The sequence below is a fragment of the Rhinoderma darwinii genome, chromosome 11 (genome assembly GCF_050947455.1).
Source record: "Rhinoderma darwinii isolate aRhiDar2 chromosome 11, aRhiDar2.hap1, whole genome shotgun sequence".
NCBI classification, from domain to species: domain Eukaryota; kingdom Metazoa; phylum Chordata; class Amphibia; order Anura; family Rhinodermatidae; genus Rhinoderma; species Rhinoderma darwinii.
The window spans coordinates 77,194,850-77,209,785 of record NC_134697.1 but is presented as its reverse complement, the minus strand read 5'-3'; the positions used below and the strand labels follow the sequence as shown (position 1 = coordinate 77,209,785).

Here is a 14,936-nt window from a genome sequence, read left to right as displayed (position 1 = left end):
TATGTAAGCTATGCAGAGTACATCAGGGTATATGTAAGCTGTGCGGAGTACATCAGGCTATATGTAAGCTGTGCGGAGTACATCACATCAGGGTATATGTAAGCTGTGCGGAGTACATCAGGGTATATGTAAGCTGGGCAGAGTACATCAGGGTATATGTAGGCTGGGCGGAGTACATCAGGGTATATGTAATCTGTGCGGAGTACATCAGGGTATATGTAATATGTGAGGAGTACATCAGGGTATATGTAAGCTGGGCAGAGTACATCAGGGTATATGTAGGCTGGGCGGAGTACATCAGGGTATATGTAATCTGTGCGGAGTACATCAGGGTATATGTAAACTGGGCGGAGTACATCAGGGTATATGTAGGCTGGGCGGAGTACATCAGGGTATATGTAATCTGTGCGGAGTACATCAGGGTATATGTAAACTGGGCAGAGTACATCTGGGTATATGTAAACTGGGCAGAGTACATCAGGGTATATGTAAACTGGGCGGAGTACATCATGGTATATGTAAACTGTGCGGAGTACATCAGGCTATATGTAAGCTGTGAGGAGTACATCAGGGTATATGTAAGCTGGGCGGAGTACATCAGGGTATATGTAAGCTGAGGAGTACATCAGGGTATATGTAAGCTGAGGAGTACATCAGGGTATGTGTAAACTGGGCGGAGTACATCAGGGTATATGTAAGCTGGGCGGAGTACATCAGGGTATATGTAGGCTGGGCGGAGTACATCAGGGTATATGTAGGCTGGGCGGAGTACATCAGGGTATATGTAGGCTGGGCGGAGTACATCAGGGTATATGTAAGCTGAGGAGTACATCAGGGTATGTGTAAACTGGGCGGAGTACATCAGGGTATATGTATACTGGGCGGAGTACATCAGGGCATAATAGGATGATGTAATAGGGTGATATGAATAATCCATGGATTGGTGTGGTCGCTTTGAGCCAATCATTTATGCACAGGCCGGGTTTATTGGGTATTATACAAAATATCTTCGCCCCAGTATTGCCTAATCTCTGACTTCTTCACTAGCCCTATAAGCAGCACAAGGCCCTAAAGTTTCCTCATCTCCGCTGCATCTACAGGGTCCACCTGTGGGGTCCAGCATGTGACGATGTGGGGTATTTAGTGAAATTCTACTGGACCTAAAAATTAGTCTGGGCCGTCATTTAGCATCATTTTGCATCATTGCGTTTTGAGAGTCATAACGTGTTATTTTTCCGGTAACGGAGCTGTGTGAGGGCGCGTTTTTTGTGGAACGAGCTGTAATTTTTATTAGTTCCATTTTGGGGTACATGCGATTTTTTTATCACTATTTATTCCATTTTTTGGGAGATGAGGAAACCAAAAAACAGCAATTCTTCGTTTTTTTGTTTTTTTTTACAGTGTTCACCGTGCAGTATAAACAACATGTTAACTTTATTCTGCGGGGCGATACGATTACAGCGACACCAAATTTATATAGTTTTTTTACGTTTCACTACTTTCCCACAATAAAAATACTCTTTTCTAAAAAAATCATGTTTTAGTGTCGCCATTTTCTGACAGCCATAACTTTTTATTTTTTCGTTGATATCGCTGCGGGAGGGCTTGTTTTATGCGTGACGAACTGTAGTTTCTTTGGTACCATTGTGCGTTACTTGCAACTTTTTGATCACTTTTTATTACATTTTTTTGAGACAAGATGACCAAAAAATAAAATGCTGTCATTCTTTTTTATTAAAATTTTTACGTTGTTCATCGTGCGGTAAAAATAATGTGATATTTTTATAGATCAGGCCATTCCGAACGCGGCGATACCTATTATGTATAGTTTTATTTTCATGTTTTCATTTTTTTTCTAATAATAGTTGATCAGGGAAACAGGGCAAGTGTTGTTTTTATTATTTATTTATTATTTATTAAAACTTTTATTTATTTATTTTTCTTTCACATTTTCTTTTACACTGACCTGGGGACTTGAAGATCTGATCTTCTGATCTCCGGTACAATACACTGCACTACTTCTGTATGTACTTATGTAGTGCAGTGTATTGTAACTGTCATTCTTCATCTGACAGTTAGCCTATTACATCATGCCTCGGGCAGGACCTAATAGGCTTCCGTACCTGGGCAACCAGGAAGCCTAGCAACTGCTTCCTGGTTGCCATAGCTTCCATCGCAGGGGGGGCCCAGGGTGTACAGAGGGAGCTCCCTCCCTCTGTCAACCACTTCAATGCGGCAGACGTCATTGACAGCCGCATTGAAGGGGTTAAATGGCTGCGATCGGCGGTAACAGCCATTGCAGCGGGATGTCAGCTGTGTATGACAGCGGACAGCTGCTGAAGATAAAGCGCGCACAGCTCCTGTGCCCGCTTTATCTACAGGGCGTGACTGTACGCCCGAGTGTGGGAACGCACTTTATATCTGGACGTACAGTCACGCCCAATAGCGGGAAGGGGTTAAAGAGGCTCTGTCACCAGATTATAAATGCCCTATCTCCTACATAATGTGATCGGCGCTGTAATGTAGAGAACAGTGGTTTTTATTTTTTTCAATTTTGAGCCATTTATGAGCAATTTTAGATTTATGCTAATTAGTTTCTTATTAGCCAACTGGGCGTTGTAAAGAGAAGTGTATGATGCTGACCAATCAGCGTCATTCACTTCTCTCCATTCATGTTTAGCTGTACTCACAGCACAGCGTGATCTCGCGAGATCACACTGTACTCACAGCACAGCGTGATCTCACCTGATCACGCTGTGCTGTCACTTACTCCCACAGTAACTTTACCGAAGTGTCTTGAGAGTGAATAGACATCTCCTCCAGCCAGGACGTGATGTCTATTCACACTTCGGTAAAGTTTCTGTGGTACTTACAAAAAAAAAAAAAAAAATCGCATTTATTTCACCTGTTTTTTTCCCCCCATTAGGATTACGGTGCAGCATTTTGACAATTTATTGCCATAGTATTTGTACGCCCACTTCTACATTTTCCACCTGGATGCGGCAGCCACTACGCCAGATGGATGACGGAAAGTAGGTCTCACCTCTTATGGATATGCCATAATAGTCTATGGTACAAATTCCCCTTCAAATTGTATCTTCGCTTATGATCTCCCGCCTGACCAGACATACGCCATGGCAACCGTACCGCGTCTCTCCGCGCCCCAATTCGGGCCACAAATGGAGGTGCATTTTAAGACCAAAATAAGGTTATAAAAGAAATAAATTTACAGACAAATGGAGAACTATCCTAAACGTAGAATAGCCTGAGCTGTAAACGAGGAAGCAGGTGCAGGCAGACATGACGCCGCTCCCGACACTCACAACAGCGAAAAGCAAAACTTTTAGCGCCAAAAACTTCAAACATCTGAGGGAACGAGTTCAGGTGACACAAACACCGCCCCCTTCTCATGACGTCACATCCTCCCCCGCTCACCTGTGTGCCTGTCACCGTCTCCTCTCCGTCACCGGACATAGTCTCTGGAGGCTCCGGTCCTGTGTGCACTCGGTTCCGGGATGTGTAACGCACGTCGCTGATCTCGAACCGGCAAATGCACAAGTCGGTCAGCTGACAGTTGTGTGAGCGCAGCACTGCCGGGTCACGTGGTGCAGGGTTTTTTTTTTCTGAATGGGCCGTTCCATAAACATAAACACGTGACTACAGTTCAACTATTAATTGTCATGTCATACGGAAGAACTTTGCGAGGGGTCCTGTGTTGTCCTCGCAAGGGTCCCTTATTTTAAAAAGAAAACAAAAACTTTTTCGAGGATAAAAAAACTTGGCCCAGATTAAAATAATACATTTCTATATACTTTTAGGATCTGTTCAGACACTTTTTGGGTCGCTCGTACCATCCATATGAGGGCTTGTGAACAAGCTAGCCTGTCTCGGAACGATGCATTGACGCCACTATGTTCCTAACTGCGGCAGCATGGAAATGGTTAAGTACAGGATCTTATTGCCAATGGCGTGGCGAAGGAAGCCGTGTCATTAATTTACATGAGGTTAATTTACTCATGAAAAAAGGTCAAATACAGCTAAATACATTTTTATTTAATATATAAAAAAAGAAAAATGTTAAAAGTTTAAAAAAAAACGCAATGTAAAAAAATATTAACATAACCGGTACTGCCGCGTCCGTAAAAGTCAAAGCTATTGCAATATAACATTATTTAACCCGCCAAAAAAAAGAAAATATAAAAAACGCCAGAATCGCTGTTTGTGGTCACTTCATCGCCCACAAAAAAAATGTAATAAAACGTGATCAAAAAGTCTCATGTACCCCAACAAAATGTTATGGCTCTCAGAATATGGCGACTCAAAACTAATTTTATTTTTATTTTCAACAATCAGTTTTTTCCTTGTAAAGTAGTAATATACACAAAACTATATAAACGTGGTATCGCCATAATCGTATTGACCCACAGAATAAAGTTAACAGGTCGTATTTACCGCGAGGTGTACGCCGTAAAAACGGAGCCCCCCAAAAATGGAGGAACCGCTGTTTTTTCCCACAACACAAAGAAATTTTTTCCAGTTTCCCACTATATGGTACTATAAATGGTGGCGTGAAAATCTACAACTCGTCCCGCAAAAAAAAGACCTCATACAGCTATATCTACAGAAAAAAAAAATCTATGTCTTTTGGAAGGTGGAGAGGAAAAAGCAAAAGTGAAAATCCGAAAAACGGCTGCGGCGGGAAGGGATTAACAAATGTTATCTACGTGCTGCTGAATATTTTCCGCACGGAAATCAGGAGAAATCACACAATTGTCACAATCGTGTCACACAATTCAAAGGGCCCACTCAGACTCAATCATCCAACGGTCCACATAAACCTGTAGCCGGCCCAGTGCTCATTACTAGAAAATGCTTCAGCCGCCGCAACGTCTCTTTGTAAGTCATAGCTGCTCAGTCAACCGATTGGGGAGCTCCTTCCCTAGTTATTTTATCTGGCTGTCGCATGCGCAAGATGTGCTACTAGGCAGAAGAATTAATCTGCCTAGTGATAGCGAAAGGGTCGCGGCGCCACTGCCATCAACCTTCCTAGCCTAAGTTACTCTGCGCAGCAGTGAGTTGGGAGCTCTTCCCCCCGCTAATCATTGCTGCGCAAAGAGAACTAATTTCTCGCGATAAAAGTGATAGTGATGTGTGATATGTTCCACATCTAGTTTGGCGCCCGGGGGAAAGAAGAGACTGAGTGGGCAGGGGTAGCTACATCTCAGCTCAACCTCAGCAGACTGAAGAAGACAGCAGAGAGGGGGCTTTCAACTTTGGTGTTAAAAAAAGGAGAGGACGTTACACGCCAAGACAGGCACACATCCCAGCATTGTGGAACTGATGCAGCTAGTACTCTCTGCCAATGCAGAAGATTTACTCTTTTTATGACTCCAATGCAAACAAAGCCTCCTATTGAAGAAGTTAAATGGCCTTATCTCCCCTGTAGAATTTGGGCCACAAGGAAACGCGTCGGGAGAAGGCATAACACTGGTTGCCTGGATATTTATAAAGGAATAACAAGGTTTCCCAGGCACAGGAACAGCATGGACTCTGTTACAACACAAAACGGGTAGGGGGACTGATCACCCCAAATACAACAATACCTACTCTTCTGAAAAACCTTTTCCTTACATATTACAATGACTTGGAGCTTTATATGTGTTGTGTGAAAAACATAGTTACAACCTGCGCAAATTGCCATTTAATAACCGCACAGAATGTCAATTTCCCCCTGCAATAGGGAGCATATTTTTTTTATTTTAAAAGAGTGTCTTTATATGCATTTATTTGCACATTTTTAAAAAAATTATGAGTAAAAGTTATATTTTATCAAACCCTATTTCTACTCCAGTGATTTGTTAAAAAAAGGAGAGAAAGAAAGTTTTAGCTGGGTTGGTACAGTAAGGCTATGTTTACACAAGTTTTTTGACGCGGAAACCGCGCCACAAAAGTCGTCAAAAACGGCCCGAAAATGCCTCCCATTGATTTCAATGGGAGGCGGAGGCGTCTTTTTCCCGCGAGCGGTAAAACAGTCTCGTGGGAGAAAGAAGGGACATTCCCCATCTTTGGGCGTTTATGCCTCTGACCTCCCATTGACATCAATGGGAGGCAGAGAAAGCGTATTTCGCTGCGTTTTATGGCCGCGGCGCTCAATGGCCGTGGGCGAAAAACGGCGTGAAAATCGGCGTGCAGGGAGAGGAAAAACTGGCTCAAACTTCCAAATGGAATTTTGAGGTAGAAATTCCGCCTGCAAAAAACTCAGTGTGAACATAGCCTAAGAGTGGCTTCAGACGCTCTTCAGCCAGAGGATTGTTTCTGTTACATGTGGACTAATAATACAGTAGGCTATGAATAATATTAATAGAACAACCGTTTGCTTTTAAATTGGCACATGGCTAAAACTTGAAAATGGGCCTGGTCAGGAAGGGTGGGGGGGGGGGGGTAAAGCTTCTGCTCAGAAAGTGGTTAAAGGCTATGTAAACATTTATTTTTTTACTTTTTCAGATAAAGCTTCTATGTATCTTGTGCCTAAACCCGAATCTGTCAGATCACGGGACTGACGAATTCGGTGACGGCGGGTCCTGCTTGTCTCTGAGTTTATGAACTTAGATGTGCTCGATAACATGTGGATCCTGCTTGTCAGAGACACCCTGGCCCCACTGTCACCGAAGCCGTCAAAGTGTTCAAAGGTTTACATAGCCTGGATATATTCACATGTAGCGGTTGAGCTGAAATTAAAAACCCCATCTGAAAAAAAATGCATGTGGTTTTACCACAGTTTTGCAATGCGGTTATTGACCGTACCTTTTTTTTAAAGGTGAAACACATTTTTTATATGTTTCAGCTATGAAAACTGTGCGGCCAATGCTGCATCACTAACCTGCTGCAAATCGCGATAAAACCACGTGCGTTTTTTAAGAATCCATATTTAACTGTACCATGTTCCCTTTGGGCCAATACACCAAGTCACGCTTGGTATACCTCTCTTAAGTGCCACAGTTATGCCTCAGTATTACATTTTGAATTACTGAATATCTGTAACTGTTCTTTGCTGGTCATACATTTCTGTGGCATTTTCGTCTTCCTAAATGTAGAGATAGATTTTGTTTGCTAATTTTTTCTGTGTTCTTCACAGAGTCAAGTACCTTGGGCACCATGGATTATGAAGCCAGAGAATGCGCCTGGCGATCCCAGATGGATCAGGTTTTTAGAGATGAGTCTCCAGTGCTTGGTTTTAATGGTGGTGGGAATGTGAGCGAGCTACAAAATAAATATAGGAACTTGCTCCACCGACGTATGAAAGTTTGGTGGAACAAAGTTTTTCTTATATATCAAGAAACCTGATTCCAAGAGGTCTTCCAATCCAAATATTTCCATCATTCCCCATGAGCGATGAGGTGTTTGTCTCAAGGTGGGAGGAGGTCTGTAACAAGGGTTCACTGAAGTTTATGGAACTTCTTATTGGGCTCAATCAACAAATTTTAGAACAGATGGATACTGAAATTCATAGTATCCAAACTCAACTAACCACAAATCTAAATTCAAACAAATGCTTGAGACTCAATTTACAGAATGGGAAAAAGATATCCAGGAAACAAAGAGTACCAAATTTACTAGAGATGTGGGTGATTTCCAACAAAACAGAGTCTACAGATGGAGAAGGTCTGACCAACATTCAACCCGAGATCGAACACCATCCTTCACATCTATCTCCTCCACCAGTGAATCAGATAGTGTAGTTCAAGCGACAAATGGCCCCTTTGGTATGAGATTCAAAAGGAAATTAACGCAACGACAAGCGGCCAACAAAAGGAAACAGGACATGAAAGATTAGAATAATCGACCTCTCTACACATATATTTTCTGAGACAGACATAGAGCTAATGGAAAGAGGCCTTACCTTTTCACCCTGTGCCCGTTTTGATACCTTTTCTACAGTGAAGGACCTCCATATTTTTGGTCGTTCTTTAATCTACAAGAAGTGGTTCCATAAGTCAGAATATGACAATCTTTTTCCTACTAATATTGAACAAACATTGTTATGTGCACTTGAAGACCTCTTGGACGAACAAGATCCTGATAAACCAGGTGTAATGTCTGTGGCTGCGGGCCGTCAGCTCCAACCTCCCCCTGACAGCCGCAGCCATGAGTCGGCAAGCGCTCGCGTCCACTCACCTCAGCTGGATCCCGTAGGGTGCGCGGGCATGCTCGTGACCGCTCTTAAAGGGGCAGCGCACGCCGGAACTTGTGATGAACTTTGACCCGTGAGTACCCTGGACTATAAGAGGGGACCAGCCCCCTGCTTCTATGCCTGAGTGTTGTTGTTTCCCTTAGTCTGTCTTGCAAAAGGTCTCCTAAGTGTCTTACAGCTTCCCAGTGTTCCACGTACCTGTATCCTGTTTCCCGTGCTATCTGTACCATCCTGGTCTACTGCCGTGCTGAGCTGTTATCGTATTGTGCTTCATCTCCACGCCTGTTCTGCTGCTCCACGCCTGACGTCTACCTGCCTCCTGGTCCCAGCCGAGCCTGCCTTGCTGCTGTCCACATTGCCTCAGGTACCCTTTTCTGGACTATAGACTTTGTACCATACCTGTTTGGCCAGCTGCCTGTAAAGGATTTGCCTGACACATCTTCTGTGTCGACGCCCGTGGTTAATCAGCCTGCATCTGTGCCTAGGTCGGCTAGAGTGACTCGATCTGCTACCACTCAGGCTGGTAGGCTGAGGAGTGGGAGAACCTATCACAGCCTGGCCAGACCGTTCTAGCTCCCGCCCTTGGTCTATGTATACCTTAATTTGCTGCTTGTCTTTTGCCTGTGATTCTCTCTGGTTCCTGGCTCTGCTGTTCCTGCTACTTACAATTGACCTGCTTCATATCGACCCTGGCTTGATTGACTGACTATTCTTCTGCTCTGTTTTGTTATCACGTACTCTCCTGGTTTGACTCGGCTCGTTCACTACTCCTGTAGCTCACGGTGTTGCCGTGGGCAACTGCCCCACTTCCCTCTCTTCTGTGTACCCTGTCTTGTGTTGTCTGTCGTGCACATATTGAGTGTAGGGACCGTCGCCCAGTTGTACGCCGTCGCCTAGGACGGGCCGTGCAAGTAGGCAGGGACTGGGTTGCGGGTAGATTAGGGCTCACTTGTCCGTCTCAAAACCCCATCATTACACTGCCATCCCGCTATGTGGTACGGCCCTGTGGGTCCACACCCCGCCTCGTGACACCAGGTAAAATTCCAGTATCTATTTGTGTGAAATCCAAGAGGTTTCCTACATTAAGTATGTGCCCAGCCGTTGATCTCTTTGTTAAATCTGTTAGCAAAGAATTGGAGAGTATTCCAAATAATATCAAGCATGATAACCTGATCGAATTACAGTGGCAGAGTTTGAATAAACTGCAAAAAATGGATGATATTGTCTTTAAAGCCACCGATAAAGGTGGGAATATGGTGGTGTGACCATGTAATATGTATGAGGCAGAAGCATATAGACAACTTCGGGACAAACAGTGTTATAAAAAACTTACATTTAACCCACTGTCTGCCTACAGGTTAGAATTACAACAAATTATTTCGCAGGCTGTACAAAATAACACAATCAGCAAAGAACTCTGTGAAGCTCTGACCACAGAAGAACCGACTATACCTACACTATATCTTCTCCCGAAGGTGCATAAAAATGAAACAACTCCCCCAGGAAGACCTATAATTTCAGGTAGGGGCAGTATTACCGCGAGAATTTGCACATTTATTGACTTACACCTTAAGGGTTTGATCGAAAGTTTACCGTCTTACATTTGCGATACAGCAGATCTCTTACAGAGGATCAATGGTATCAGTATTGAAAAGGACATGCTATTGATCACTTGTGACGTAGAGTCGCTCTATACTAGCATTCGTCATGTGGATGGTATTAGGGCAGTTACCCATTGTCTTGCCACGACTAATATAGGGACCTCTCTTTCAACTTTTGTGGTGAAACTTCTCGAGTTTGCCTTAACACACAACTTTTTTGTATTTAACGGGTCCTTCTATCTACAGCTCCAGGAGACAGCTATGGGGGCGGCATGTGCACCCTCATATGCCAACCTGTTCCTAGAGTTGTGGGAGTCGGACCTGTTGTCTGATGGTCAGGATGATTTGATGGACCGAGTCATAATTTGGGCTCGGTACATCGACGACATCATGATCATCTGGAAGGGTGATCCTTCCGAACTGGACAAATTTATGATTCGTTTGAATAAAAATGATCGTAATTTAAAATTCACGTATAAATACGATAGACAACACATTGATTTCTTGGATGTGAATCTCACAAAAGATATACAAGGATTTTTACAAAGTGATGTATATCGTAAAAAGACAGCAGTGAATTCATTGTTGCATTCCTCCTCTTCTCATCCGGCACAGACCATACAGGCTGTCCATATTGGCCAATTTTTAGGGATCAAAAGAATCTGCTCTTCTGACGCAGTCTTTGAAGAACAGGCACAAGGCTTGAGGATTCGTTTTCTAGAATGTGGATAACAGTAGGAGATCCATTAAGAAAGCATACCATAGGGCAAAACATACAACAAGAGAAAGCCTCCTTTATTCAACGAGAGTAACCAACACAGAGACAAAGGTGAGATTCACCACCAATTATCATTCGAGTTGGTCACAAATGAACGAAATTCTGAATCGCTATTGGCCTATCTTTCTGACAGATCCAACACTAGAGAAATATATCACCAAATATCCTAGTATCTCAGCCAGAAGGTCTAGAAATTTGAGGGACCATCTTGTCAGGAGTCACTATGTCAACAAGAAAGCGAAATTTCCCTTTGGTACAAAGGGCCCTAAATGGGTGTGTAGTCTATGCGGACGATGTGTGGCGATGTGTAGCTGTAGAAAAGGTGATTGATTTTTAAATGCAATAGGTACTAAAACATTTACCATCACCCATCACATCACATGTACGACCAAAGCGGTCGTGCATTATGCGACATGCCCCTGTCCCAAAATTTACGTGGGTCTAACATCTAGAGAATTTAAAATCCGTGTAAGAGAACATGTACGTGATATTATAGGTGCCGTAGAAGTTAACGATAAAGATGCTATATAAACAGTGAAGCCAGTTGCACGACCCTTTAAAACACACTATTCTTGTGACCCATCTAAACTTAGGGTACGAGGGATAGATTGTATTCCATTGGGGATTCGGGGAGGTAACATCACACAAAAATTGGCACAGTGTGAAGCCAGATGGATTTGGACCATTGGCACAATGTGTCCACAGGGTCTAAATGAGACACTTAGCTTCACTCCATTCCTCTAACCATTGACTCCTAGCGGGTCTGTTTTTATCCCTTATTTTTATCATTTTAGTTTTTTCCTTAACTGGTTCCCGACCGCTGGCTGTATTTTTACGGCCAGCGGTCAGGGTCCTTAAAACCCGAGCCATAGACTTTTTACGGCTCGGGTTTTAACTTGCTGCCCGCGCGATCGAGCAGCTGAATGTCGGGTCTCCGGCTGCCAGTGACTGCCGGGGACCCTGAGTAGAGGATAGAAGCTGCTTTAGCTGCTTCTGTCTTCTCCGATGTCTTTTTACACAGCGCTCAATGAACGCTGTGTATAGGAATAGAGACAGCAGCAGCGGCGACCAGTCACATGATCACCGGGTGCCTTTATTGAGAGACTGCTGCTGGGTCTTACTAGACCCAGCACAGCCCTATTAGTGACAATCGTCACTATGAGAGGGCTGATTTCCCCTGTAACTGGGGCTGCTGTGCAGCTCCAGTTACAGTGGAAAAACATGGTGTAAAAGAAAGAAAAAAAATATATAAAGTTCCACAAAGGTCCTTTTTGACCTTTGGGGGACAGACCATAGTAATAAAAAACTAGTAAAGTAAAGTGCAAAAAAAAATTTATAATACATACACATAAAATACCCACCCCAAAAAAAAACGTTCCCCCCCGCCAATCATTGTTGTAACGCTAGCGCTGACCCAATTACCCTAATATAGAGATGTAATATATTAAAATTTACGGTAGACAATGATGATCACAAATAAAAGGTCTATTTTAGGGTAAAACTATGTTATTACCAAAAAAATAGCTGTAACTTAAAAAAGCTTATTTTTTTACTATTATTTTCAAACTTTATGAATAAAAATTCTAAAATAGCAAAAAAGGTGTGTATAAAAACGATAAAAAATGAAACCTGCATTGTCTACAGAAAAAAATTTGCAAAAATCACGTCGTTAGCCCAACAAATAAAAAAGTTATAGCCATTTAACTAACACGTGCTAAAAATGGCTAAACGGTATCTGGTCCTGAAGGCGCAAAATAGCCCGGTCCTGAACTGGTTAATGTCTTTGTATTTCCCATTGAGTATTAATTTTGTTTATTATTTTCCTCCCTTGTTATAATATAACAACTGAAAGATCCTTTTTTTGATTCAGATATTTGATGGTTGGTGGATCGGGTACATGACAAGGCTCTATGAATCTAAATATATGCCATGGATCAACATCTGTGGTGCTCATTATTCATAGGATTTTGCAATTCTTGTACTTTATGTAGCACAATGCGTACTTTATTGTTTTATTTTTTATTACTTATTCTTTATTTATTTTATATATTTTCTTTTTCATTGTTCTTTGTGCAATCATCCCTACACTTTCGATATATTCACATTATTTACATTCATGCACCACGTTAGTTTTTGCGTAGATTGTATTGTTTACTTTTACATATCCTTTGCAAAATCGTTATTGTGTTTGGCACTTTGCATCTTTCAATGCCTTTTTTGGCCTTCTCATCATCATCGGCTTTTTCATGCCGTTCGCTCACTATTAGCAGTAGGTTCTACATAATTTCTTTATTTAGTTTTCTTATTTTCTTTTTATTTATTTTTTCCATTGTTTTCATTCATCTCACTACTTACTCACATTGTTCACTTACTTTTTGGTCACCTTTTCACATAATTATTATTTTTCTTTTCCCTTTCCCCTTTGTTCTCGTTGCTTCTAAATCTCCACATGGTTCGATTTTGCGTTCATATGTTTATCTATTTACTTACCTGATGCACCCATTTGGAGCGGTTGTGCACTTGCGTCTCTGTGGGGAGTGGCCATTGCCGCTGTCTTGATCAGGCGGGTATGTGGGCGGTGATGTCAGACATTGCCACATCATATCCGTTTTGATGACGCGGGACCGGAAGTGGGGTGGTGCCCATCTTCATACCCACCGCATGTCGCCGCTATTACCCTCTTCTACCCAAACATCTGTGCATCACATTCCCATTGGCTATCCTGATGTTAAAAGGGAGGTCCCCACTGGGATGGCGCCACCCCCGGACGACGGCATCAGCCGAAACGCGTGTCGGGTCCGGCGTCATTCACTGTGCAGGAGTCCTTATATGGGAATGTGTTCATTTGTGCTGTCTTACCTTGTCTCTGATCATGTTTTAATCATGCTTTGCTTTCCACTTGGTTTTTTATTATGCCAAACAGCATATTCATGATCTGATCACTTTAATTCTCACTTCATTGGGGATAGTGTGTATGGCTTCCTCCTAAAATGTTTTATTTGTTCAAATATATGCATATTCTTGAGACATCGTCTCTTTACTAGTTTGAGATGTATATAGACAATTTGTCCGACATTGACCAGTGTGATCTGTTTCAAATAAGCTCTATCAGCTTTTGTATGAGCATATTAAGCATTCTCTAATACACCTGAATTTCATATGCTCACCTACCTGTTGAACCCATACGGAAAAATTGTTTGTCATTTTGTACATATCCTTTAGATTGGACCATAAACTCCTGACATAGGCTGACGCCCTTTTTTTGCATTGTACGACTCATTTTTAATCATTGTCTGTATACATGTCTTAAATAAAGATTTAATATTTTTTCTATCATATTATGATCATTGTGTAATTATTGACCCTTTCCAGTTGTAGGTTTATCTTAGCTACTGTGTGTGGACAGGGAAAAAAAAGTCCACCCTCCCCACACAAAAACTATAAATAATCTTCTCCCAAACATAACATTAACTGCAATCCTGTAATCTCCGTACCCCCAGACGAATGAACATGTGGCGGTCAAATCACATTTTTTTGCATCTGTTTTCAGGAAATTGCTCATGGTTATGTGAATATCGTGGCATAAAAACGCAAAATGACAGCAAAATTACTACCCAAAATCCCCCCACACAGATAGAGTTCACTGCCATGTCCCCCCTCCCCCACAAAAATGATTTATAAGGAATCCCCTCCCCCCACACATAGCATTTACATTAAAGTCCCCCCCCCCCCAACACAAAAAGTATTTATACAGGATCCCCTACCCCCACACATAACATTTACAGTAAGGTCCCCCACAAAAACAATTTTTAAAGAATCCCCTCCCCTACGCATTTACAGTACCCTCTACCTGAACAGCAGTTAAACTGCAGATGTACTTACCAGTCTGGAGTTGTAAAGGAATCCTCTGAGCTGCCTGCAAGTCGGAGAGAAGGGAAGGAGAGCTGAGTGATTAGAAAGCTCGGTTGGAGACACAAGTGGGAGCTTTCTACAGCAATCCATGGCATCCTCCTGCAAAGCGTATAACGTCACGTCTGATGTCTAATGCATCCGCCCCGAGGTTACATGGATTACATTAAACAGCTCCCGCTCATGACTAGAGCCCTCCCCTGCGCTGTATGAAGTTTAAATCAGTACACCTAATCAGGGCCCCCACAGCGATCATGCATTTATCGCCTATCCTGCAGATAGGTGATAAATGTTTTTCATGGGCCAACACCTTTAATTCAGACCCCATATTTTATTTATACCTCCTTGCTGGTTAGGCTTTACCTCCAGACACCGCCGAACAAAGTCAACTGTTCAGCATCAGGACCTTGTGTTTGGGGCTGGACGCGTAAGGAGCTACTCAGGTGGCGCACGGAGG

At 42.6% G+C, this 14,936-nt stretch overlaps 1 protein-coding gene across 1 annotated transcript in view; it reads right to left on the bottom strand.

Annotated features, from left to right (window-relative positions):
• Window positions 1–3,600, bottom strand: part of LRMDA (leucine rich melanocyte differentiation associated) — an 834,718-nt gene extending 831,118 nt beyond the window's left edge. The window contains exon 1 of the mRNA XM_075842829.1: window positions 3,436–3,600. Coding sequence (XP_075698944.1) covers window positions 3,436–3,474 — 39 coding nt within the window. The 5' untranslated portion in view covers window positions 3,475–3,600. The remainder of the gene's footprint in view (window positions 1–3,435) is intronic.
• Window positions 3,601–14,936: the final 11,336 nt, after the last annotated feature.